The sequence below is a fragment of the Sus scrofa genome, chromosome 7 (genome assembly GCF_054392235.1).
Source record: "Sus scrofa isolate SSC_HxYL_T2T_F1_AM1 chromosome 7, Sscrofa_HxYL_maternal_Yorkshire_Landrace_v2.0, whole genome shotgun sequence".
Classification (NCBI taxonomy): domain Eukaryota; kingdom Metazoa; phylum Chordata; class Mammalia; order Artiodactyla; family Suidae; genus Sus; species Sus scrofa.
The window spans coordinates 91,859,124-91,883,516 of record NC_139389.1 but is presented as its reverse complement, the minus strand read 5'-3'; the positions used below and the strand labels follow the sequence as shown (position 1 = coordinate 91,883,516).

At 42.7% G+C, this 24,393-nt stretch overlaps 1 protein-coding gene across 10 annotated transcripts in view; it reads left to right on the top strand.

The window, feature by feature from the left end:
• The window catches only part of RYR3 (ryanodine receptor 3), a 568,796-nt gene that overhangs the window by 380,324 nt on the left and 164,079 nt on the right, over positions 1-24,393 (top strand). For all 10 annotated transcript variants that reach the window (XR_014810912.1, XR_014810914.1, XR_014810913.1 and 7 more), the window contains exons 39-40: positions 21,173-21,446; positions 23,451-23,565. Coding sequence is in view for 6 of the 10 variants with exons in the window: in XM_084969350.1 (XP_084825476.1) it covers positions 21,173-21,446; positions 23,451-23,565 (389 nt within the window). In the remaining 4 variants the exon portion in view is untranslated. The remainder of the gene's footprint in view (positions 1-21,172; positions 21,447-23,450; positions 23,566-24,393) is intronic.

Here is a 24,393-nt window from a genome sequence, read left to right as displayed (position 1 = left end):
CAACTTGGGATCCAAGCCGCGTCTGCAACCTATGCCACAGGTCACAGTAACACCAGATCCTTAACCCACTGAGCAAGGCCAGGGATAGAACCTGCAACCTCATGGTTCCTAGTTGGACTCGTTAACCACTGAACCACAATGGGAACTCCTATTATTTTCTTAATATAGCATCCTGGAGGACTTGGACTCCTATTTTTTAACATTCCCAAATCTTATTCGAATTCATTTTTCTAGTCCTTATAGTACAGATGACTCCTACCATTTCTACCCATGCTGAAACAAGATGATAATTTGTTCTGCAGGACATTTTGCTGTCCATAAGCCATGAACATTTCAAGGGGAATTCTATCAGCATATTATAATTAGTCTGCTCCATAGTAACAGATTCTGCAAATATTTCACTTGTCTAAAGAAGAGATTTCCCAGGTTTAAAACTGTTGCCTTTTATCTTGTTCCCTGGTCCTATCCATCTTAGAACATGCTTTCAAATTACAGACTAGGGCAATAGACTCTCATGATACCATCAGTTTGTCTGAAAACACTGTTTTGGGGTTCATATATCTTATTGCCCTTTATTGTGACCTTCCATCATTGACAGACTATCTCTGAAGGGGAAGAATTGTCTCAATTTGTCAGCAGAAGTATTGAAGCTTCTGGAAGAATGGGGTACTGGGTAGTTGTTGCACTGACAACCCTGGATCAGTTCTGTTTATCACCATGGCAGCAGGTGGGGGTTGGGGGTCTTTGGTGAGGACATGCCTGCAGGATTCAAAGGTCCAAAAAAGTGAGTTTAGACTCCCTTTGTGGTCACTGCAAAGCAGAACTAATAATAGACTGAGCTGACCCATATTACCTGCAGAGAGTCTATTTTGAAAGTGGATGCTTTTTTCTAACACAATGTCACAACCGGGGGGGGGGGGGTGTCCTACAAGGTGACCATTTAATGTTAAGTAAATGGACTCAGGTTAAGTCACCAGATTCTGTGAAGTCTCCCTGACTCTAAGAATGATGTCCAGGATCCAAGGATTGCAAATTGTTAGCACTGCTGCCTCAGGCAAAAAGATGATGTTCTGTCTGTCTGGCAGGAGGTGCAAACAAACCTGAACGGTCACCCCAGCATGAGACTCCATGGTTCACCCCATGCTGCTTCCCTTCCACAAACAGAATTGTGAGAGGTTCAAGCTGTGTGTCCTGTCTTCTATCCTGGAGTCCCAGAAATAGAAATAGAAGGTGGCCATGCCTGTCTGGTTGTCAGCATAGGGGTTCCCTGCCAAGTGTTCCAGAGACATAAATCTCACTCAGGGCTGACATTTTAGGAGAAAATCTTAGGAATTGTTTAACTTCCATCCCCCCAAATTATTTTTAACATGATCCAATGGAAATGACGCTTCTGAATGCATGGCCAGTTCCATAAAGGTTTGCGACCCTTTAAAATATTGGTTAAGTTTGTCTGTGTTATTGCTTGTGATTTCTCTTACCTTTGCATTTAATAAAATATTGGAAGTATAGATAATGAGAAGAGCATGTTGTAGTGAATTGACAATTTACCAATACTTCGTATATATTTATTCTCACCTCGTAATATAGTTTTTTCTCACCTTGTTATATAGTTGATGAACACAGGACTCAGAAGAGTTAAGGGATACTTATTCATTCACTATTCTTTCCACCCTTACCTGGTTTCAGAAAAATTTCTAGGTGCTTAGATGGCAATAGCCCAATGTAACTAAGATGAGTAAAGCTGTGACTTGATTGAGATCTTTTGACTCTTACTCCATGCTCTTTCCATTATCCCAGGAAACTTTGCCAAAGAATTTATCAGCATATGTATCATGAACCCCCAGCCCATATATTACATGCAGAATGACTTCTTAAAACCATCATCTTAATTTTTCATACTGTATCTGCAAGGTAACTCACTTCTCTGACTCATCGTTGTACATAGGAATCTGAACCCAACAGAAGTCAAAACTTTGATATCAAAAAGTCGACCCAGAAGTTCCTGCTGTGATGTAGTGAGATTGGTGGCATCTCTGGAGTGCTGGGACAAAGGTTCGATCCCTGGCCTGCACAATGAGTTAAGAATCTAGCATTGCTGCAACTTTGGTGTAGGTCAAAACTGCAGCTTGAATCTGATCCCCGACCCAGGAATTCCATATGCCCTGGGATGGCAAAAAAAGAAAAAAAAAAGCTGACCCAACGAAAGACCTGGCTCAGGGTTTTCAGAGTAGGTAGTGCAGTTTCTCTTCTATGAGCAGTTGGTATTGGCCAGGTAACCTGCAGGGCCCTCGGCTTTTTTTCCCCCTCTTTTTGGCTGCACTCACAGCATGCAGAGGTTCCTGGGCCAGCCATTGAACCTGCACTGCAGCAGTGACAACGCCAGATCCTTAACCCACTGATCCAGCAGGGAACTCCAGAACCTTTGAGAAAACAGGAAGCAATGGTGTCCTAAAACCTATAAGAATCCTGCTAGCTGATTCAGCGTTAACAGGGATTTGCCCAAGCTAATTCCAAGCCATATTGTAATGGAAGTTGTTAGATGTACAATCTTATCAAATGATCATATGATAATGAAGAGGTTAAAAAACTCTTAACAGTAGCAGCCCACCATACTAAGTCACATTTCTTTTTTAATATCCCCATCTAGCAGATTGCCTAGAAAACCTGTGGCCTGTTAGTTGCAGGCTAGTTCTTCTCACACACTACAATTTAAGTAAGGTTTCCTGGAGTATAAATCTGAAGCCACTGTTAGCCTTCCAGAAGAGGCTGACCAGCTTATTCTGCTAAAATTAACAAAATTAAATTAACAAAATAAAAATCACCTGTCACTTCACAGCCCAAAGTGAGTCCATTCCTGACCTGTCATTCACTGAATGCTTTTCCCATGGCAGGTTTTTTCATCATCTTCTCTCTGCAAAGAAAACTGCTACTTGTGTCAGCTCTTACCCAGTCACAAATAACCTAAGAGCCCTAGACTGAAATTCTTCCCCACCTAAATGCTGCAACCTTTTCTCATCCTGAGGAGGGTGGAAGAGTCTACTGTTCACCTCCAGAACAAGTCTGGGCCCTAATGCAAATACTCACATGAAAAGTAAAATAACTTAGCAGTAGATGTCTCTGTGATGCTTAGGCAGTATTTCTAAGGCTCTTAGCATCTGTCCAAACAGCCTCTCTCTGAGACAGACACACACAGACATCTCCTCCATGAAGCCCTTTTTTTTTTTCAATTTCATTCCCCATCCCTCTGCCCCTGCCATATTGTGGAATTTCTAACAGGGCACATATGACTTTCCACCTTAGGTAGGGTATCTGTGTACCACCATTTTCTTATTGGGACTTTGTACTGGGACTACATCTTACTCATTTTCACATGCAGTTCATTGGCACAAATCTTTTAAAGCTCCAATGCCATGTTAGTAGTCTTCTGAGACCCACAAAGGTGAATAATGGACTGTACAGACAAAGGAGGAAAAGAAGGGTGGACAGGCAACTCAGTATAATCGTGAGGTGGCATGTCGTGTAATAAAAGTATGGATAGGAGTTCCTGTTGTGGTGCAGTGGTTAACGAATCTGACTAGGAACCATGAGGTTGCGGGTTCGATCCCTGGCCTTGCTCAGTGGGTTAAGGATCCGGTGTTGCCATGAGCTGTGGTGTAGATTGCAGACACGGCTCGGATCTAGCGTTGCTGTGGCTCTGGCATAGGCTGGTGGCTACAGCTGTGATTGGACCCCTAGCCTGGGAATTTCCATATGCTGTGGAAGTGGCCCTAGGAAAGGTATAAAAAAAAAAAAAGTATGGATAAAGTACAGTAGATGGCCTAGAGGAGGGAACTGGAAAAGTGTCCATAAAAATTGGGAGATGGGTTGGTATATATGGGAAAGGCTTTTTTTTTTTTTTTTTTTTTTGTCTTTTTGCCTTTTTTAGGGCCGCACCCATGGCATATGGAGGTTCCCAGGCTAGGGGTCCAATTGGAGCTACAGCTGCCGGCCTACACCATAGCCACAGCAATACCAGATCTGAACCACATCTGCAACCTACACCACAGATCACGGCAACGCCGGATTCTTAACCCACTGAGCGAGGCCAGGAATTGAACCCGCATCCTCATGGATGCTAGTCAGGTTCGTTTGCAGCTAAGCCACAACAGGAACTCCAAGGAAAAGCATTTTTGATGAAAGGAGCTATTTCAACAAAGTCCAGAGGCAAAAAAAATAAAAAATAAAAAAAATAAAATTGTATTCCAAGAGTGACAATGAGTTGAGATTGGCCAAATTCTAAGAGGAACAGAAGGGGACAGAGTGGAAAGGTAAGTGGTATCAGAGCAGAGCGTCTTGAAAAATCCGGTGATTAAACTGTGTTCAGCTTTAGGGTGTGACGTATTGTTGTATCCATGGGTTTTATAGTACTCGGACTTACAGCTGCAGGGAGGGAGAGGTTAACTTTTTCCTGGTACCTACTGTGTCCCCAGCATTCTCTACGTATTGCCTCACTTAATTCTCACAACAAAAATATGCAGTCAACAATTTCATTCCTAGTTTACAATTGAAGAAACAGAAATAAAGGCAGATTAGGTAACTTTTCAGAGTCACACAGGGGTGGCATAAAAATTCAAGCTTTTGTCCACCTGAGTCTCATTCCCATCCATGTTATTTATGTAATAACATCATAGCAATGGCTATGGTTGGTCTCTGAGGAGCAATTATCCTTTTACTCAATAATAGTGAGGTAGTTATGAGCACAGCGCTCTAGGCTTAGGCTGCCTGGTCTTAAATTCTTGCTCTGCCATGTAATACCCGTGAAACTAAGTGTGTGCCACTATCTTAGTGCCTCAGTTTTCTCATCTGTAAAATGGGCACAGCATTAACGTTCATTTGGTGGATGCAGTGATTAAATTAGTTAATATATGCACAGGGCTTAAAAGTGTGCCTGACGCAGAGTAAGCACTAGTTTCAAGCTTTTTTTTTTTTTTGGCTATTAAAATGTTTGCAGATCACCTGCCATATCTCAGACACTATAGTAAGCACCAGTCAATCTGTTTTAGCAAGCTAACTATTCCCAAGGAAGGCAGTGGAGAGACATCGGAGGTATAGACACCCATGGGGATGTCACTGCAGGCCCGAGATGAGAGGTGCTGAGAACTTGTGGTGGTGACTTTCTACAGCAGCAATAAAAGTACAATACAGGTAGTAACAGCAAGAAGTGAGCAATAGGAGTCAGACACATTCTACAAGTAGGGTTGGCATATCTTAGCAAACTCTTGGAAATATGAGGAAAAGGAATGGATTACAATGGCCTTGTAGATTCCTGATGGATCAGGATGGGTGATTGTGTTAACACACATGGAGGGTGCAGAGCTTAACTTTTATTTAGCTCCATAGAAGTTACAAGAAGTTTGTCCACACCTGGTCTCGATGCATGGCTGATAAAGCAGGCATCGTTGATGCCTAAATGGGGAAGTGGAGACTCCAAGGCACTTAGTGACTTGCCCCCATCCGCACAACCCCAAGCAGGGTCAGAACTCACTGTGATCACGTACGGGTTCCCAGTCCGAAGCTCCATAGCCCTCCATGCATGACAGGTGTTCTACATCCGTTTTCTCAGTCAGTGTCAGGCCCACCCTTGGAGCAGCCTGCGTTTCAGGGACAGATAAGAGTCGGATTGTCAGGAGAGAGAAGAGCTACCATTGATTGAGCACCAACTTTGGGCCAGGTTCTGTGCTAGAACCTGCTTTTTACCTCCTTTGAGGTCATCCCCACAGCAAACACCCAGATAGAGGGACAGCCAAGCCTGAGAGAAGTGAATTTTGGACAAGCCACTTTTGCAACCAAAAGTTAAAAAGAGGCCAAGATTGGACTCATGCTCTATCTATATCTAGGGCCTATGCTCTTTCAGAACTGCGTGGGGCTGGGGGGGAGGGGAAGATGGGGAAACACAGATAACAAGGATGCGTGGCCAGGACCTTGTCTCGTCATCAGTTTACTCTTCACACTGAACAGACATAGAAACTAAAATAAAGGCAATTTAGTTACTTTCCCAATAGGGTAAACACAGAAACCTCAGGTCCCTGAGTCCTTTGCTGTCCATCTCTGTTCCATCTCCACTGCAGGGCTTTCGCTCCCTGACACATCAGCAGACATCATCTGTTATCTCTGTGCTCTCTCCCCCTTGTCATCATCGGTCATTTAATCGCCTGAATGTTTTTGAGAAAGCGATTATGAGGCTGGTTGACTGATTTCAAAAACAACAGGCTAATTATCTCCATATGATGGATGAGACCCCAGGAGGCTGCAGGGATGGGCTGGCAGAAGTGACGCTGCGACAAAGTGTGTCTCCCTGGTGCTTAGCAGGGCTGCCTCTGAGGGGAGGGGGTATCCAGTCAGCTGAGAAAATGGTCCTGGGGTGAAGCAATCTGCTTCTCAGGGGAGGAGGCTCTGGCCAAGGTAGAAAACCATGGAGAGGAAAACCGATTTAGCAGAAATATCCAGCTGCCACAGGACTGTCCACGCAGGGCCTGCCCTGAGAGCAAGGTCAAGGGCATCCAGGCCAGGGGGAATGGATGGTCTGTGGGGTCTGGTTGTTCACAATAGTGGGAGGCTCCTCACTCCCATGCTGCCTTGGCAGACCACCTGTTTATAGGAACCTTGGTTCCTTTTTTATTAATTTTTTGTTATAGTTGATTTACAATGTTCTGTCAATTTCTACTATACGGCAAAGTGACCCAGTCATATCTATACATTCTTCTTCTCATGTTATCCTCCATCATGTTCCATCACCAGTGACTAGATACAGTTCCCTGTGCTGTACAACAGGAACTCATTGTTTATTCACTCCAAATGTAATAGTTTGCATCTACTAACCCCAAACTCCCAGTCTATCCCACTCCCTCCCCCTCCCTCTTGGCAACCACAAGTCTGTTCTCCAGGTCCATGAGTTTGTTTTTTCTGTAGATAGGTTCATTTATGCCATATATTAGATTCCAAATATAAGTGATATCATATGGTATTTGTCTTTTTCCTTCTGACTTACTTCACTTAGTATGAGAGTCTCTAGTTCCAACCATGTTGCCGCAAATGGCATTACTTTGTTCTTTTTTATGGCTGAGTAGTATTCCATTATATATATGTACCACATTGTCTTAATCCATTCATCTATGGATGGACATTTAGGTTGCTTCCATGTCTCGGCTATTGTGAATAGTGCTGCCATGACACCTTGGTTCCTCTTTTAAACTGAAGTATTTCTTTGCCTGAATAAAAAATAAAGTGAGGGTTAGTCTAGCAACAGACATCAGTGTTGGGGAAACTCAGTTTCTGCCACATCTGTCTTTTCTATTCTTAGATGGTAGTTGTGAGGGTTAAAAGATAACTCAGGTATAGCATTTGGCACCGGGATCCACACAGGAAGCTCCTATAAGTATTGGCTACTACTGTTGTGATGAGAAATAAAACATTCTAGTAAGGCACTTGAACTTTTACCCTCATCCCCTGGCCATTGAGGCCAACAGAGAAGGAAAAAATGTACATGTCCAAAAATTAAACATAGAGCTGAGATGAATGAGAGCTGGGTGCTTTCTTAGATATTCAGCCACTTGCTGCAGCACCAGTGGTGGGCCCGGGGAATACATGCCTCTGGGGGAGCTGACAGCCAGTGCCCATGCATTGGGCCCCATGACACATCCTAAACAGAGCGGCTCTTTCTGGTGGCCCAGGAGCAATGCCTGATTATCTTTGCAGGCTCTGCCTCGCAGATTTTCAGAGCCTTGTCACCTTGTTCTCAACAGCATCCTTGTTCTACTGAAATGAGCCAAAAGTGGTACCAAGCGCTCAGCCTGGGCCAAAGAGGCACCAGGAAAGCTCAGCAAAATCAGCATTACGAATTTTCCAAGTCTCCTGGGAGTGGATGGTTTTAACTTTCTCCCTGCCCTTTTTCCACTAAGTAGTTGTAGGTATTTGTCCACTTTGTAATGCAGACCAGACTTTCAGCCCAGAGGAAGTTCTGGAGCATGGAGCACAGAGGGCCTGAGACATTCTCCAGTAAATCTTCCCAGCTGAAGCCAGAGGGTGTTATTGCACCATGGACCCCCTGGCCTAGGAAGGGCTCTTTCCCCGCCAGCAATCAGGACAGTCATCAGAAAGGCCATCAAATAGCCAGAGCTCATCTCCTTGATGGAAGCGATTAGCGGTGCGCAGTGATGCTTTGATAATGGCTGCTTCCTGGCCATGGTCAGTAACCCTGGCATTTTAAGGTTTTATTTCCTCAATTTCAGGTTTTACTGTTAGTAAGAGCAAGCTGGATAACGTCATGATAGAGCCAGTTGGCATTAAAATGCAGCAGTAAAACTTTTGGTGCTCATCAATTTAACTCGATGAAGCCATAGACATTCATTCACCATTTTAATAAATTAGCACAACCCTTTCAAAAGCTCAATGGGTCGGAGAGACACAGAATCATAGACTATTAAGCCACAAGACCCTTGACTTCCTGGAAGTGAACAGAGGCCCAGAGAGGTAAAGTAATTCAACCAAGGTCACACAGGCAGAGCTAGAACAAAGTACTCAGCACTCTTGTCATCACACCATGCTCCCATTTATTTTCTTTGAAAGGAATCTTATACAGATCACTTCATCTTATTGGGGAAGAATTCAAGGCTTTGGGAAAGTGACAGATCTGCCCAGCTCTGAGTCAGTTAGAAAAAGAGCTAAAGCTTTGTGATTTTCAGGATTTATTTCTGAATCCATCTCAGAGTTTATTAAGAAAGCATCTAAGCAATATAATATAAATGTAGCATCAATAAAGATAACTATTTTTCTGAGTATTATGAAGCTATTGAGCGTAAGCAGCTCTAACATGGTAAAGTACACGGGTTGAGATGCCAAGGTTTGAATCCAAGCTCCACCATTTGCTAAGGATGATGTTAGGCAAGTTTCTATAACTTGTGTATGTTTTCTTATCTATAAAAATAGAAGAATAATTCCTACCCCATGGAGTAGGGGCAGGGAATATAAGAATCCAGCAAAGCAGTGCTCAGTTTAATGTTCTGGTACTTAGAAGGTGGTATACCTCTAAGCTTTTAAAGTGAATATACAAAGTGTAGGTTGTACATGGGAATGTCACCTCCATGTTTATCATTTCAGATGCTTTCAGCAAAAAAGAACAGAAAACCTAACTCGGGTAGATTAGCTGATAAGGTACATCATTGACTAGTGTTAGCTGGTTGTTTAGAGATGGAGCCAGGCCCTGGGTTGAGTGAATCCCTTGGCTCTGCTCACTTTCCGCATCTTCTTGGTCCACGTTTCAGTTTTGCCCTTAGACGAGCAGCAGCATGGTGGCTGCAGTTGTGGACCTCACATTCATGCACTGCAGTGTCCAAGAGGAAAGTGAGAAAGTTTCTTCTGCCCTGGTGTTGGAGGCAAGGATCCTGAGATCACCATTGATTGGAGAACTTGATCACATGTCAACTCATGAACCAGTGAGTGGGACCTAGGAAATAAAATATGCTGATCACATAGCCAACACAGCCACCTTTGGAGTGAGGTTGGGTCATATTTCATGGAGGAACATGGGCCCTAAGGTAGAGAGGCAGATATCTGTACAAAAGCAGGGTTCTTTTAAGAAGGAAGGAGGGTCAAATGGATGCTGGCTCTTTGGTCAGGAATGTTCATTATGCCATGATGGTTATCACCTTTAGCATCTTTCATTTACTCAGCAGGTGGTGTTGAGATGTAGGTAGTGCTGCCCTTGATGTTCAGAGGGAGAATAGAGGACAAAAAACGATATTCCAGGAATAGAGAATTTGCCATCCATGATGTGTATACATTGTCTAATGGGTCATAGCAGTTCTACAGTAGCTGCTTCTCTGCATTTACTGTTTTTCTCGTTTGACACAGGTTCTGGGCTAGATGCAGACAGACTTCCCTTGTGTCAGCAACCTTGTCATTTATTTATTCCAGTTGTCTCAGCAAAAGCCTAGAAAATCAGCTCGCTCTCAGTTCCCGACGTCTTTAGTACTTCCTCACTGAGACGCCCCAGTCTGATTTGGAGCTTTGGGAAAGGAGTCAAATATCCTCAACCCAAGACTTTCTCTCTGTGGGAGACTATCAGCTTCCTGCTGCTGCTATAACAAATTACCGTACAAACTGAGTGGCTTAAAACAACACATCTGTTACCACCCAGCTGTGGAGGTCATGAGGCTAAAATGGGTCAGTAGCATTTCAGTCCTTCTCAAGAGAATCCATTTCTTGCTCTTCCCAGCTTCATAAGGCCTCCTGCATTGTTTGACTAGTGGCCCCGCCAGCAGAGGTCCCGTCTGACCTCTGCTTCCATCATCCCATCTACTCTGACTCTGACCATCCTGCCTCCCTCTCATAAGGACCCTTGTGATTACACTGAGCCCACCCAGGTCATCTGGGATAATCTTCCCATCTCAAGAGCCTTAACTTCATCGCATATGCAAAGTGTCTTTGCCCTGTAAGGTAACATAGTCACAGTTTCTGAGAATTCAAAACTGAACATCTTGGCAGGCGGGAGGTGGGGGATATATATTCAGCCTGCCACAGGGAGTAAGAAAATAGAGGTCAAAATATACTTGTCCTCTCTACTTGGAATTGATCTACCACCTGTTATGCCCCCAGAGCATCTACAGCATACCACAGGCTGACTCTTTAATCACCTAGAATTTAAAAGTAAGTGGACATAATTTACAGCACATAATTATCTTTCTTTTCCCATTGTATGTGTGAGCATTATAAATTGCTTTCTAAGTTTAAACTACGTACAGTGCAATTTTGGGTGCTCTACCTCCTCAATATAATCAGAACACTTTTTTCTCCCAAACTGACCCAGAGTTAAGAGCACACTCAAAGGAAGGTAACAGCAGAATAGGTTTGGAATCTGTAAGCTGTGGGGATTTGCTTTGCCAGTGGCCAACATCTGCCCTTTGATAATGAGCATGTGCTTCGTCGCATGATGGCCACTTGGACTGTGGTCTAAATTTAGAGATGAAAAGATTCTTTCCAGACCTCTGAAGCCTAAAAATTTATACCTGCACCATGAGGATAAATGACCTTTCTCATTGTAGTTGGCATTGCCAAGCTGGTAATTTGACCAGTTAACAAAGAGTTATACCAAGTCGGATGGGTAACTCCCTAGAGAATTTTCTTGCCAGGTTCATAGAAGGGTGGGCTTGAATTTCTGAGGTCCAATAGCAGGTTGCAAAGCGAAAAGTGGAAGGAAATAGACAACTTACCAAAAAAAAAAAAAAAAAATACTGCCTGAGCTCCCAAACTGATGTATTACGGCTGGCTCTAATTTAGAGACAGTCCAACCCTTTCTTCTCATGTGGAATGTCTGACTAGTCCTGAAAGTAAGTAGTGAAGTAGCTGTTTTTCTTTTAGAATATCATTTAGTCATCAAATCTCCCTAAACAATACAGTGCCTTCAAAATATTTCCACTCTGAGTTAGCCTGAGCAATCATTTGAAATGCAGTTTCTAGATCATATACTTGATATAATTGCCTAAATGTGACTATCCCTAATTACACTAATTACAAAAGTGGAGTGTGAGTCAGCATGTTAATAATTTCATAAATGAAGCCATTTATAATCATCAAGGAAACCATGTCTAGCTTCCCAAAGGCATTCTTTTTCATAGGATTTGTTTTCATTTCTCATCAGAAAAACAAGAGTTTGGTTACACATCTTTCTTCCTTTTTGAAAAGAGCATTATAACTTTTTAAAAATCCCATCAGCTGTGACCTACACCACAGCTCATGGCAACACCGAATTTTAACCCACTGAGTGGGGTTAACATCAACAGTGATTAAGTCGTGTTGATAAGTATTCTTTATGTGGTGTGATGAGAATGGCACTTTGCCTCTGTATTCTTCTTCCTCCCCCAAACTCACAACTCCAATCTAATCATGAGAAAAACCTCAGACAAAGCCCAACTGAGGAACATTCTACAAAGTATCTGACCAGTCCTCCCCAAATGGTCAAGACATCAAAAACAAGTTAAATCTGAGAAACTGTCAGGAGGAGCCAAAGAGATACAAGGACTAAATGTAATGCACCTAGGATGGGTTTTGGAATAGAAAAAAGGTATTAGAACCTGACCCCGTTGCTGTACAGTGGGAAAATAAAAAAAAAAAAAATCAATTTGGTAAAACAAATTAAATCTTCAAAAAAAAAAGTATTAGGTAAAAACTGAAAAAAAAAAAGCTAAATAAACTATGAACTTTAGTTACAGTAATGTATCAGTATTGTTCATTAATTTTGACAAGTATACCATAATAAAAGATGTTAATAATCAGGAAATTTAAAAAAAAATCCCTTGAGTTGAACTATCTAGTACACTTGACAAGGCCTTTTTGAAACAGGTAAATCGGTGGATAAAAATCCTGGAGTTGAAACCAAGACTGTAGAAATAGTTTTATCCCATGGACTAGAGGTTCTGAGTGGAGCCATTATCCACGTGTGTGTGTATCTGTGTGTATCTGTGTCTGTGCAAGAAAGTAGAAGGGGCCTGTATATGATAGCAAAGTCCCCACCTCACCTTCATCTTTTTCCCAAAGGCTCACCCCCTTTCAGGAGGTTTGTTTCTTATGAATACCAAAGTGTTTTTAGTCATTTCCAAAGATGAACTTAGAAAAACAACAAATGAGAAGTTCCCCTCATGGCACAGCGGAAACAAATCCAACTAGGAACCATGAGGATGCAGGTTTGATCCCTGGCCTTGCTCAGTGGGTTAAGGACCCAGTGTTGCCGTGAGCTGTGGTGTAGGTCACAGGTGCTGCTCAGATCCTGTGTTTCTGTGGCTGTGGTGCAGGCTGGCAGCTAGCTCTGATTAGACCCCTAGCCTGGGAACCTCCATAAGCTTTGGGTGCAGCCCTAAAAAGACAAAAGAAAAAAAAAATGAATGAAATCAGTATTTAGTTATAATCATTCTTAATGTATCTGTCTTTGGTTAAGAACAGGGTTCTTATCTCAAGAATTGCTTCTGTTTACATGTTTGAAAACCTTTCCAAAGTTGCAGCACTCTCCCATTGATACCAGAAAAAGAAAAAAAAAAAAAGTATCTACTATGTGAACTACTTGTGCGAATCATCTTTTGAAGGAAAATGATATTTCCAACCCTTGGAATGTCTTTTCTAGCAGATCATGTCTCCCAGATCTTCTTTAATCTCATGATAGAACTTTTTCCTGCCTGCTTCCTTAGTCTCCATGAAATGTGGACCTATTCTAGAAACATAAAGAATTTTAGGTCAAGGATTCATTCAATTTTAGGTAAAGGGAAAAAAGTAAGAAATAGAAGACCTGACCATTTCTCTCCTTCTCTGATTTCCTTTGGATTATTGTATATAATAATCCACTCCAAATGCAATAGTTGGCATGTACTAACCCCAAACTCCCAGGTACATATTTCTATTATATAATATATATGAAAATAGAAGTTGTGTCTTCTTATGAATTGTCTTATTGCTAAATGTCTTGGGCCACACAGTTTTGTCCCTTATTTTGCACTGTACTTCTTCCCATGTGTGTACTTAGTTTTCCCAGCAAGGCTGCTGTGGGTCATAACTGTGTTCCTAGAGAGCACTTTACTCAATTCAGGGTACCTAACAGAGTGTATCGTGCCATTAACAAGCTCATTTAGCAGTGACACAACTGAAGTACTTCAGCTGCTTAGGTGAGGATAGGCAGAAAGAGGTGAGTGGCGTATGTAGCCAGAGGCCTGGATACACACGGCCTCCCCAGCAGAACCCTGCAGAGTGGTCAGCCCTGGTTTCCGGTATTATAGAGTAAAGTCTTTGCTGAGGAGTCAGCTAATGTTGGGGACAGAGAATGTAGTGCCCCCTCTGCAGCCTGCAACCCACCTTTCTCTGTGTGCCCCATTGTACCGACTGCAGCCAGACTGCCGAAGGCCTGGCAGCCTCGGTGCCACAGATACTTGGCTCCCTCCTTGCTCTGAAGATGACTGATCTTCAACCCAAATTGAAGACGGAAGCATTTAGGGCCCTTCAGGCTGGCGAGGAACCCTTTGGCGATGAATGAATAATGCCCGGGCCCCTTGCTGACTGTTAAGATTCAATTTTCAAAGTAATGATTCTTTAATCCTCACTTTATTTCTCCAGTCTGTGGGGCTTCCCACCTGGGAGGTATGGGGTTGTTTATATCTCAAAATCACCCCTCCTACCTCTTGATGTGGTCTCCTGTTTGTCTTCTGGAGCAGGATATCTTTTTTAAGGTTTCCAGTCCTTTTGGTTGAAGATTGCTCAGCCTTTAGTTGTGAATTTTGTTTTTAGGAGAGAAGTTGAGCTCCAGTCCTTCTATTCTGCCATCTTAATCCCATCTCCCCTAATCCTCACTTTATTTCTCAGTGTGAGCTGTCTTACTCTTATTTAATCTACCTCCCATCCAGAAACAGAGGAAGCTTCCTAAGCTGCAGTTGTCAAGGTTCAGGTCACAGGTACTTGATTAAATAACATAGCCTAATGGAACAGGATTTTGTCTTAACTGGAGGGAGAGCTTTGCTTTCCAATCACAGCCATCACCTAATATAGGCCCTTTTCAGAGACCAGTGATTCCCTTAACTTTTTGGTCTTAAGACCCCTTTATGCTCTTAAAAAATGACCTAGGATCCCAAAATGCTTCTGTGGTTATAACTAAGAGTTTGGGGTTAGTAAAATGCAAACTATTGCATTTGGAGTGGATAAGCAATGAGATCCTGCTGTACAGTACAGAGAATTAGATCTAGTCACTGGTGATGGAACATGCTGGAGGATAATGTGATAAAAAGAATATATATATATATATGAATGGGTCACTTTGCTGTACAGTAGAAATTGACAGAACATTGTAAATCAACTATAATAAAAAAATAAAAATCTTAAAAAAATGAATTGGAATTTAAAGCTGAGAAACTTTAAAAATATTTGTTAATTCATTTAAAAATAATACAATTATGCTTAATGAATAAGTCAGAGAAAGACAAATACTGTATGTCATAACTTATATGTGGAATCTAAAAAGTAAAACAATGAATATAACGAAAAGGAAGGGACTCACAGAGCTAGAAAACAAACTAGTGGTTACCAGTGGGGAGAGGGAAGTGGGGAGAGGCAAGATAGAGGTAGAGGATTAAGAGGTACAAACCGCATAGGGAGTTCCCCTTATAGTTCAATGAAAACAAATCCGACTAGTATCTGTGAGGATGCAGTTTCAATCCCTGGCCTCGCTCAGTGGGTTAATAATCCAGTGTTGCCATGAGCTGTGGTATAGGTCGCAGATGCAGTTCAGATCCCTCGGTCATGGGGCTGTGTTGTAGGCCAGCAGCTGTAGCTCCAATTCGACTCAACCCCTAGCCTGGCAATTTCCATATGCCACAGGTGCAGCCCCAAAAAGCAAAAAACAAAAAACAACAAAAACCAAAAAAACTAAATAAGCTACAAGGATATATGACCCAGGGAATGTAGCCAATATTTTATAAAAACTTTAAATGGAGTATACTCTATAAAAGCATTGAATCACTGTGTTGTACACCCGAACCTAATGTAATATTGTAAATCAACCATACTTCAGTAAGTAAAAGATAAATAATAAAAATAAAAATAACCCATTCCATGCTACAAAAATAACATACCTCTATGGAAAACAACTAAATTTTTCAAAATTAAAAAAGAAGAGTGACATTGTTTTGCATTTTTATTTCTGTATTTATTTTTGTCTTTTTAGGGCTGCACCCGCGGCATATAGAGGTTCCCAGGTTGGGGTGGAATTGGAACTGTAGTCACCAGCCTACACCACAACCATAGCAATGCCAGATCTGAGTCGCATCTGTGACTTAAACCACAGCTCACAGCAACGCCGAATCCCTACCCCACTGACTGAGGCCAGGGATTGAACCTGCATCCTCATGGATACTAGTCAGTTTTGTTTCCAGGGAGCCATGACGGGATCTCCTGTTCTGCATTTTTATAAATCTCTTAGGTCTGATTTAAAAGATAGCTGGATTCTTATATCTGGTTAAAAAACAGGGAGAAAATTGACCTCAAACAGGACAGGAGAGGTGTGTTGTAGTAGCCTTTTCAGGTCATTGTGAATATTCTTTTGTATTGTGTCAAAACTCAGCGAGTAGTAGTTTCTCATGAGTTAATTGCCATGTAGAATCTGAAATTGTATTAAAGAAATGTTTGTATTTGGTTATATAATAATCCATTGGTCTATCTTGTTTTCCTAGACATGACAGGCTTCTTTCATTTTTAAGAAAATAGCCATAGGTTACTCAAGTGTGATTAACCATAGTTTGTCTGGTGTTAAATGGATTCTTTTACCTGTGATATTTCTGTAACATCATGCATCAGTCACTGGGAAATTATTGGTTCACCGAATTACACAGCGCTTTCAAATATTGACGCATTTTATTATAAGATATTTTTAAATCACATTCGCTAATATCAACAAGTTAATCAGAAGAGTGTTTAACTATTGGCAAGCTGTCAAGTTCACAGTAGCAGATAAACATTTTCTAAAACTCCAATTTTCACTTGAAAGCTCAAATTTTAAACTTGGTAACAGGTACTATCAGTTGTTTTCCTTGAAGTGACAGGCTTCTTTCATTGTTAAGAAAATAGCCTTGGGTTACTCAAGTGTGATTAACCATAGTTTGTCTGGCGTTCTTTTAATTAAAATGGCATTCCATGAAATAAGTGGCTTGTTCAGCTCATAACAGTCATTTAAGTGTTTTTCCTCAGGAAAACCATTGGTCTTTGATGTACAATTGAAATGCTTTAGGCATGCTTCCCATTTCATCACACAGGATATTAAAAAGATGTATACTCAAGAGTTTATTGTTAATAAAGTTAATAATTTTTTTATTTCCTTCGAGACATTCCTCTGTGACCCTGAGCAGTTTTCTTGGGATATGGTGATACAGAATAGAGGCTGGTGCTGCTGATTTGATTCATGCTAGGGCCCCAGCAGTTTCACCCACTAGTGCTTTTGTACCATCAGTTCTGCTATCCACCCAATGGAAAAGGCAAATAACATCTTAGAATCATTATGAAATTACAATAGGCCTTGCAAACTACCCAAAGGGTCTTGGAGACCCCAGGGGTCTGTGGACCACACTTTTATAGCTACTGGCATAGATAGAATGAGAGTTACCCCTTATTAAGCCCACAGTGTGTGCCAGACATGGTTATATGCATTAATTATTTTAATCCTCAGAGGTACAGATACATGGCGAGCCTACCGAATTCTAGAAAATGTATTGTTTTTAACCTCTCTACCCTGGTTCATTTATGCTGCTCTGCCGCTGGTTCATGGGAGCTAATTAAAATCTGCAGAATTTTCAACAGTATTGCTTCCAGGGGTACAAAGCTCCATTTTCTCAGTCCCAGACGTGTTTAGACCTTTAAAAATTCATGATTCAGCCTTGGTTTGCTTGGTGGGTGCTAGGTCTCTAGCATACGCCAAGCCACAAAATGGGCCATGCTTCTCAGGAGGTCTTGAGAATGTTTCCCCCGCTCCCCTAGTTCTCTTTCTTCTCATAGTTATTCTTCCCCTCACTTTCTGGACCTTGGCCTCACAATCTGAAACCCCATCCAACAAAAATGGCCTTAAATATCATGTCTTCCACCGAATTACATCTGCCCATCAATGCACAATGGTGAGGTGTTTTTTTCTGTTGAGATCTTAGGGTGACATTTTTTAAACTGAGCATTAGCTTGGCCACACACAGATAGTTGTTTATCCTGTTGTCTCATCCAAACTTTGAAGGCTGGCCTATGCAAAGGATCCATGGAGTATTTTCTACTCTGTCCTTTCAGGTTAAAGAGCTGTTGCCTTTCCCATTTGCCTTCTAGTCAGGTGTGTTTTTCTGGGAAGGTTCCATTTTCTAGGCTATAAATGTTGATTTGGATTGATAAAGCACTGTGTGGCTAAGAGCTCTCACCAAATCCTGAATTAATCTGAAAGCCAGGTGAAGGGAAAGCTAATATTTGCTTGGTTTTATTATGACTCTATAAAATTCCCTGTTGGAAAGAGAATGGTCCTCGAGTTCCCATTGTGGCTCAGTGGATTAAGAACCTGATATAGGTTCTTAACCATGAGGATGCGGGTTCGATCCCTGGCCTCAATCAGTGGGTTAAGATTGCAGCATTGCCGCAAGCTGCAGCATAGGTCGCAGATGAGGCTCAGATCTGGCGTCGCTGTGGCTGTGGCATAGCCCGGCGGCTGCAGCTCTGATTCAGCCCCTAGCCTGGAAACTTCCATATGCCACAGGTGCGACTCTGATGGTTAGTGTTCCTGCGTGGCAGTGACTGTTGTGATGTATATTACCTCTGCAGAGATTTTCACTGTAAGTGCTGAGAACTGTAGTTCTTTCAGGTCAAACACAGGCTGAAGAGGGAACTGTACTTACAGGACTAGAGAAACTTATGAGGGTCTATGGTTTTTGTCCTGCTTTTATTCCTGAGTGTGACTGTTTGGTAAGAGAAATGGGGACGTATACATTGGCTACTGGGAAAACAAGTTACTGAGGGGAACACAGGCTTAGACCATAAATAACTTTTCTCCCCAAGAGAGTACAGATATTATCTAACCTAACAGATATTAGTCAGCAATCCCTGCCTAGTGAGATCTCTTAAGAACATCTTTTAACTGTGCTTCTCTCTGCCTTGGGTATCCTTTTTCAAGTTTTTCAGCTTATGTCTCCCGTCTGAACCTAAAACACCCACAGGGCTGATAGACACAGCAGTAAGTTAAATTAATCCTTTACATCTAGATCTCTTCTGAAGCTTTGGTAACGAAGTTCTATTTTTATATCCTTAAGATGAGCCAAGACTGTATGTAGAGCAGACATCTGCCATATTTAGTGACGCGAAGGTAGAAAACTAGATTGTTAAAGATGTCACACGGGCTAGACAAAGCACCCCTCGGAGTTTATCCCCCATCCTTTCACTGATGAACTGTGTGACCTTCGTTGTCCCCTGAGCTCTAACTTTATCACTGGGTCCGAATTAAGGACCTTGGTGCCATTCACACCTTGCAGGAATGTGAATAGGCAGATCCAGACTTGGATGCGGTTATAAGAGCAGCATCTCTCACCTCTATCATAGCATCTTCTGAGAATGTGTATGACACGGAGAAGGATGAGCAGACATTCTGGCAGCATCCCCTTCCACTTCAACCTCCTGCTCAGATCTGCCTCTCCCTTTTGGTCATGCTCCTTACCAGTGCCCATCAACACCTCTCAGGGGCCATTCGGTTCATCCTCTGAAAGTCCCAGAGCTGGTTTAAGTCCCACTTCAGCCATCTTTCTTTTCTTTTTTTTTTTTTTTTTTGTCTTTTCTCCTTTTCTGGGGCCACTCCCACAGCATATGGAGGTTCCCAGGCTAGGGGTCTAATCGGAGCTGTAGCCACCAGCCTACACCACAGCCACAGCAACGCAGGATCTGAGCCGCCAGATCCTTAACCCACTGAGCAAGGCCAGGGATCGAACCCGCAACCTCATGGTTCCTAGTCGGATTTGTTAACCACTGAGCCGTGACAGGAACTCCTCAGCCATCTTTCTTTTACTTGGGCAGCCAGTGGTGTTTCTGTGCAACCACCATGAACCCTGATAAGTTCTGAATTCAGAGTCATACTGTTTTCTCCCTTGATGCTTGTGAAAGTAGTCCCTGATGCATCGTCGGCTGACTCCTGCCAGAGCTCCAGGACAGCACAGTCAGTTCAGTGGAGGATGGTCAGATAGCCAGTTGCAAAGACTTTGGACCTAATACAGTGTTCTCAGCCTACTTCCTCCATGCCTAATGGACTTGTTATGTTTATGTCATCTAAAATATATTTTAAAATTCTTGAATCAATGGCATGATTTACTCAGTTCATGGGATGTGGTGTCTGTAAAATACTTGGAGAATAGGGAGTTCTCTTGTGGCACAGTGGGTTAAGGATCCAGTGTTGTCACTGCTGTGGTGCACATTCAGTCCCTGGCCTGGGAACTTCCACATGCTATAGGTATGGCAAAAAAAAAAAAAAAAAAAACCTAAAGAATAGTTTTTATGATGCAAAAATCCCAGTGCTTAATAGTGCTTTACCCTAAAGAAGCAGAGAACAATGTCTTCTCTTACCTTGGTGCACCCCAAAATCACACACTCCCCACTCCATTCCATGGTGCTTAAACACACACTCATGGTAGTGTGTATACATTGTATTATAAAATAAAGATAGGAGTTCCCACTATATGGTGCAGCAGAAATGAGTCCAAATGTATCCATGAGGATGTGGGTTTGATCTCTGGCCTCGCTCAGTGAGTTGGGGGTCCAGTGTTGCTGTGAGTTGTGGTGTAGTTCGCAGATGTGGCTTGGATCCGGCACTGCTGTGGCTGTGGTGTAGGCTGACAGCTATAGCTCTGATTTGACCCCTAGCCTGGGAACCTTCAAGTCAAAATAAAAATGTAAAGAAACATCTTGTGAGCACCCTGAAGGCAAGAACAGAGTCTTACTTTTCCACATCCAGCAGCATTCAAATTTCATTTAATCAAAATAGCATATTTAGCACCTTCAATTCAAAGGGAGGGTAGTCTTTTCTTGTAGTAAGGCTCACACACCTACCTTTTTTTTTTTTCCTTTTCACTGCCGAACCTATGGCATATGGAAGTTCCCAGACCAGGGATGGAATTGAAGCTGCAGCTACACACTACACCACAGCCATGCAACACAGGCATCTGTGACCTATGCTGCACCTTGTGGCAATGCCAGATCCTTAGCCCACAGAGCAAGGCCAGGGATCAAGCTCACATCCTCACCGATACTATGTTGGGTTCTTAACCCACTGAGCCACAACAGAATGCCTAACTTACCTTTTGGTGATATATTCTATTTCTTTACACGTCATAGCCCACCGTTAAAAAATAATTTTTTGAGTTTCCTTGTGGCTCAGTGGGTAAAGGATCTGGAGTTGGTGGGTTGCTGCCATGGTACAGGTTTGATCCCTGGTCCTGGACCTTCCACTTGCTGTGGGTTACAGAAGAAAAAAAAAAAAAGGAAAAAGAAATAGAATTTTTGAGGCTTGCCCAGCTGATGATGTGTGTTGTCACTGAATGAAGTGGTGGAGGTGCTCAGCTCTCCTGAGCCTCCACTGCCACAGGACCGGTCGTTCCTCTTGTCCTTCCAGCAACGCTGAAGGAGCTCATCTCACAGACCATGATCCGCTGGGCCCAGGAGGACCAGATCCAGGATGCCGAGCTGGTCCGAATGATGTTCAACCTCCTACAGAGGCAGTATGACAGCATTGGGGAGCTGCTGCAGGCGCTGCGGAAAACCTACACCATCAGCCAGGCCTCTGTGAGCGACACCCTCAGCCTGCTGGCCGCCCTGGGCCAGATCCGCTGCTTGCTCAGTGTGCGGATGGGCAAAGAGGAGGAGCTGCTCATGATCAACGGGCTGGGGTAGGTCATCCCAAGCTTGCACGGAGAGGTTTGCACAGGGGCCGGTGGGAAACCCAGTTCACTTGCTACGTGGCTGTTCTGGAATCGAATTGTGTAAAACGCCCGCGTGCCCCCATGCAGATTTCGCTCACCTTGGGATCATATCCTTGCAAAATTGTTTCCTTCGGCAACCTGAGAGACCAGATCCTTGGGCCACTCAAGGTGAAGGGCATGGCCAGAAGTGGGAGGAGTCTTGGAGAAAAGCCATTATTTAGTTTGAATCTGATAAAAATAGCCCCAAAATTCAGAGGAAGGGGCACTGTGTTCAACCCAGTAAGAGTACTTGCTCTTTGGAGCACTTGAGCTTTTTGACTGGGAATCTTCTGCAACTTCCCTCTGAAAAATGACAGCTTGATTCATCCCTTTCTTGGGACTAATGTAGAGTCGTTTTTGTCCGTTCTTCCAGACACCTTGCCCCATGACAATAGCTCCTGGCTTTTCCTTAGAAGCCATGTCACCAGAAAGATCACATTTTATTTGTTTATTTTTATTTTCATCATTTAACTTTTTTTAATTTTTAAATGCTACTTTCCATTTACAATGATTACAGAATATTGACTGTCTCCCCCATGTTACACAATACATCCTGAGCCTATCCTACACCCAGTAGTTTGTACCATCCCCCTATCCTGTTATTGCCTTTCCCACTGGTAACCATTAGTTTGTCCTCTATGTCTGTGAGTCTGCTTCTTTGTTGTTATATTCACTAGTTTGTTGTAATATTTAATATTCCACATGTAAATGATATCATACAGTATTTGCCTTTCTCTGACTTATTTCACTTAGCATATACCCTCCAAGTCCATCCATGATGCTGCAAATGGCAAATTTTTGTTTTTTTAATGACTGAGTAGTATTCCTTGTGTGTGTGTGTGTGTGTGTGTGTGTGTGTACCACAAGAAGATTGCATTTTAGACATCAGAAAGATTTCCTTATTAGTTATTGAGGTTCCATTTTGCAGTTGAGAAAGCTGAATCCCAGAAAGTTTTGCTGACCAACCCACAGTTTTACTTGGTTAAAATCAAGGACTAAAACTACAGCCTTCTTACTGCTGGATATTCCATCCTACCACCCTAGGCCAGCAAACTAAAGGAGCATCAGCAAGGCCCAGAATAGGAATTTAGAGGATACCTGGTGGGGAAGGGGAAGTCTAGGGAGTACATGCATTCTTTAAATTCATTTCCAAAATGAAATCTTATAGTAGAGATCAAGAGATTTTATGGATGAGGAAGAAAAGCTGGAGAATTAGCCTCTCCTCCAGCCCATGCTATAGACACAGCTGCACTAAAGACTCTGAACAGCTGTAGTGCTCAGGAGGAGGGGTATGGTTAGAGTAACCACCCAGAAGTGATTAGACAGCCAGGTCATAAGCTGCTTCTGGATATTGATTCACCTGCAGTTTTATTATTTATTTACAATTATTTATTATTATGAATTTGTGTTGAATAACTTAAAAGCATAATTCTTTTTATGTTTCATTGTTTCATTGATCTTTGTGCACTGCTGTCCAAAAATGTCGTTGGTGTCTAGTACACAATTGCCCTAAGAAAAGGGCACAGCCCTGTCAGTTGGGTAACTGAAGTACATAGAGACATAGATATAAGAGAAGAAAAAAAAAATAGAAGGCCTGTAGTACACAGAGGAAGAGAGATCCAGTGATTTGGGCTGTCACAAAGCAATCACAAGCAAAAAGACCAAGGGACCACTGTTTAATGTCATTAGAAGGACCTATTTCAAAGAAAGAGTGTACTTAGTAGACATAAAGAAGCACAGAATATTCCTATCAGCTAAAAAAGTCCCTCCACATATATTCCCACTAACCTAGTACCTTCTGAGCATCTTTCCAGCCCATCACGTACATTACTTCACCCCAAGTGTGTTTGTGCATTTGTGTGTTCTTACCCCTGAATTTTCATAGCATTGAAATAAGTAAGTGCTGACATCTCTCTCTGATTCGTACCCTAGAGACATAATGAACAATAAGGTGTTTTACCAGCACCCCAACCTCATGCGAGTCCTTGGCATGCACGAGACAGTGATGGAGGTGATGGTGAACGTGCTGGGCACAGAGAAATCTCAGGTAATGCTCCAAGGAGAATTTAATCAGAACTTGACCCTGGACAGGGGCACGTGAGGTGACCTCTTCACAGCTAGTGCCTGTCGCCTCAGCGATTCTTCCTAGGGAAGGGAAGGGACAAACCTAAACCCAGGAAGGATGCAGGAGATGGGGTCCAGCAAGTGTAAGAGCTCTTCTCATTCATTCCACTGGGCTGCTCAGTCTCCCTCCTCTACTTTGCAGCCCTGCTCCTTCCCAAATGGAATTCCTCCTGGTTCCACTTAGGAGCCTGGTGTGTTTGGTGCCATGTCAGGAGAAGGCTGTTCTACAGTTTTCATAACAGTCCTGGCAATGTTCCCACTGCAGTGTGCATGTTTCCTCTGTGAGCCAAGTTCCCGACATCAGATTTCCTGGCCAGCACCCCCATAAGGAACCTGCTATCTGAGGGGAGTCCTGCTGGCAAGGGGAAGGGAGTGCAGATAGGGCCCACTTATGCATGTGTCCCAAAGTGTATGGGTCCTTCTCAGAGTCAGAGAGCTTCTGAAGGCAGTAGATAAGGTATGTTTTCAAATGTTGGAAATTCCAAAGTGTTGGGTCCTAGGAAAGCAGTTCCACCCGTATTGACAGGCAGGGCTTGTAAGGGAAGAACGAGCCAAGCTCACTTTCCTCCTCACTTGCTTCCTTCTGATCTCTTGGGAAAGGGGACTCTCTCCAGAAGATCCCGGAGCAAATGTCTGGATGCCTCAGCAAGTGGGTAGAATAGCTTTCAGAACCTCCCTTTCTTGGAACACCCTCCATGATTCTCCAGGCAGAAATCAAGGGCTTTCTAGGATCCCGAGCCAAGGTTAACAC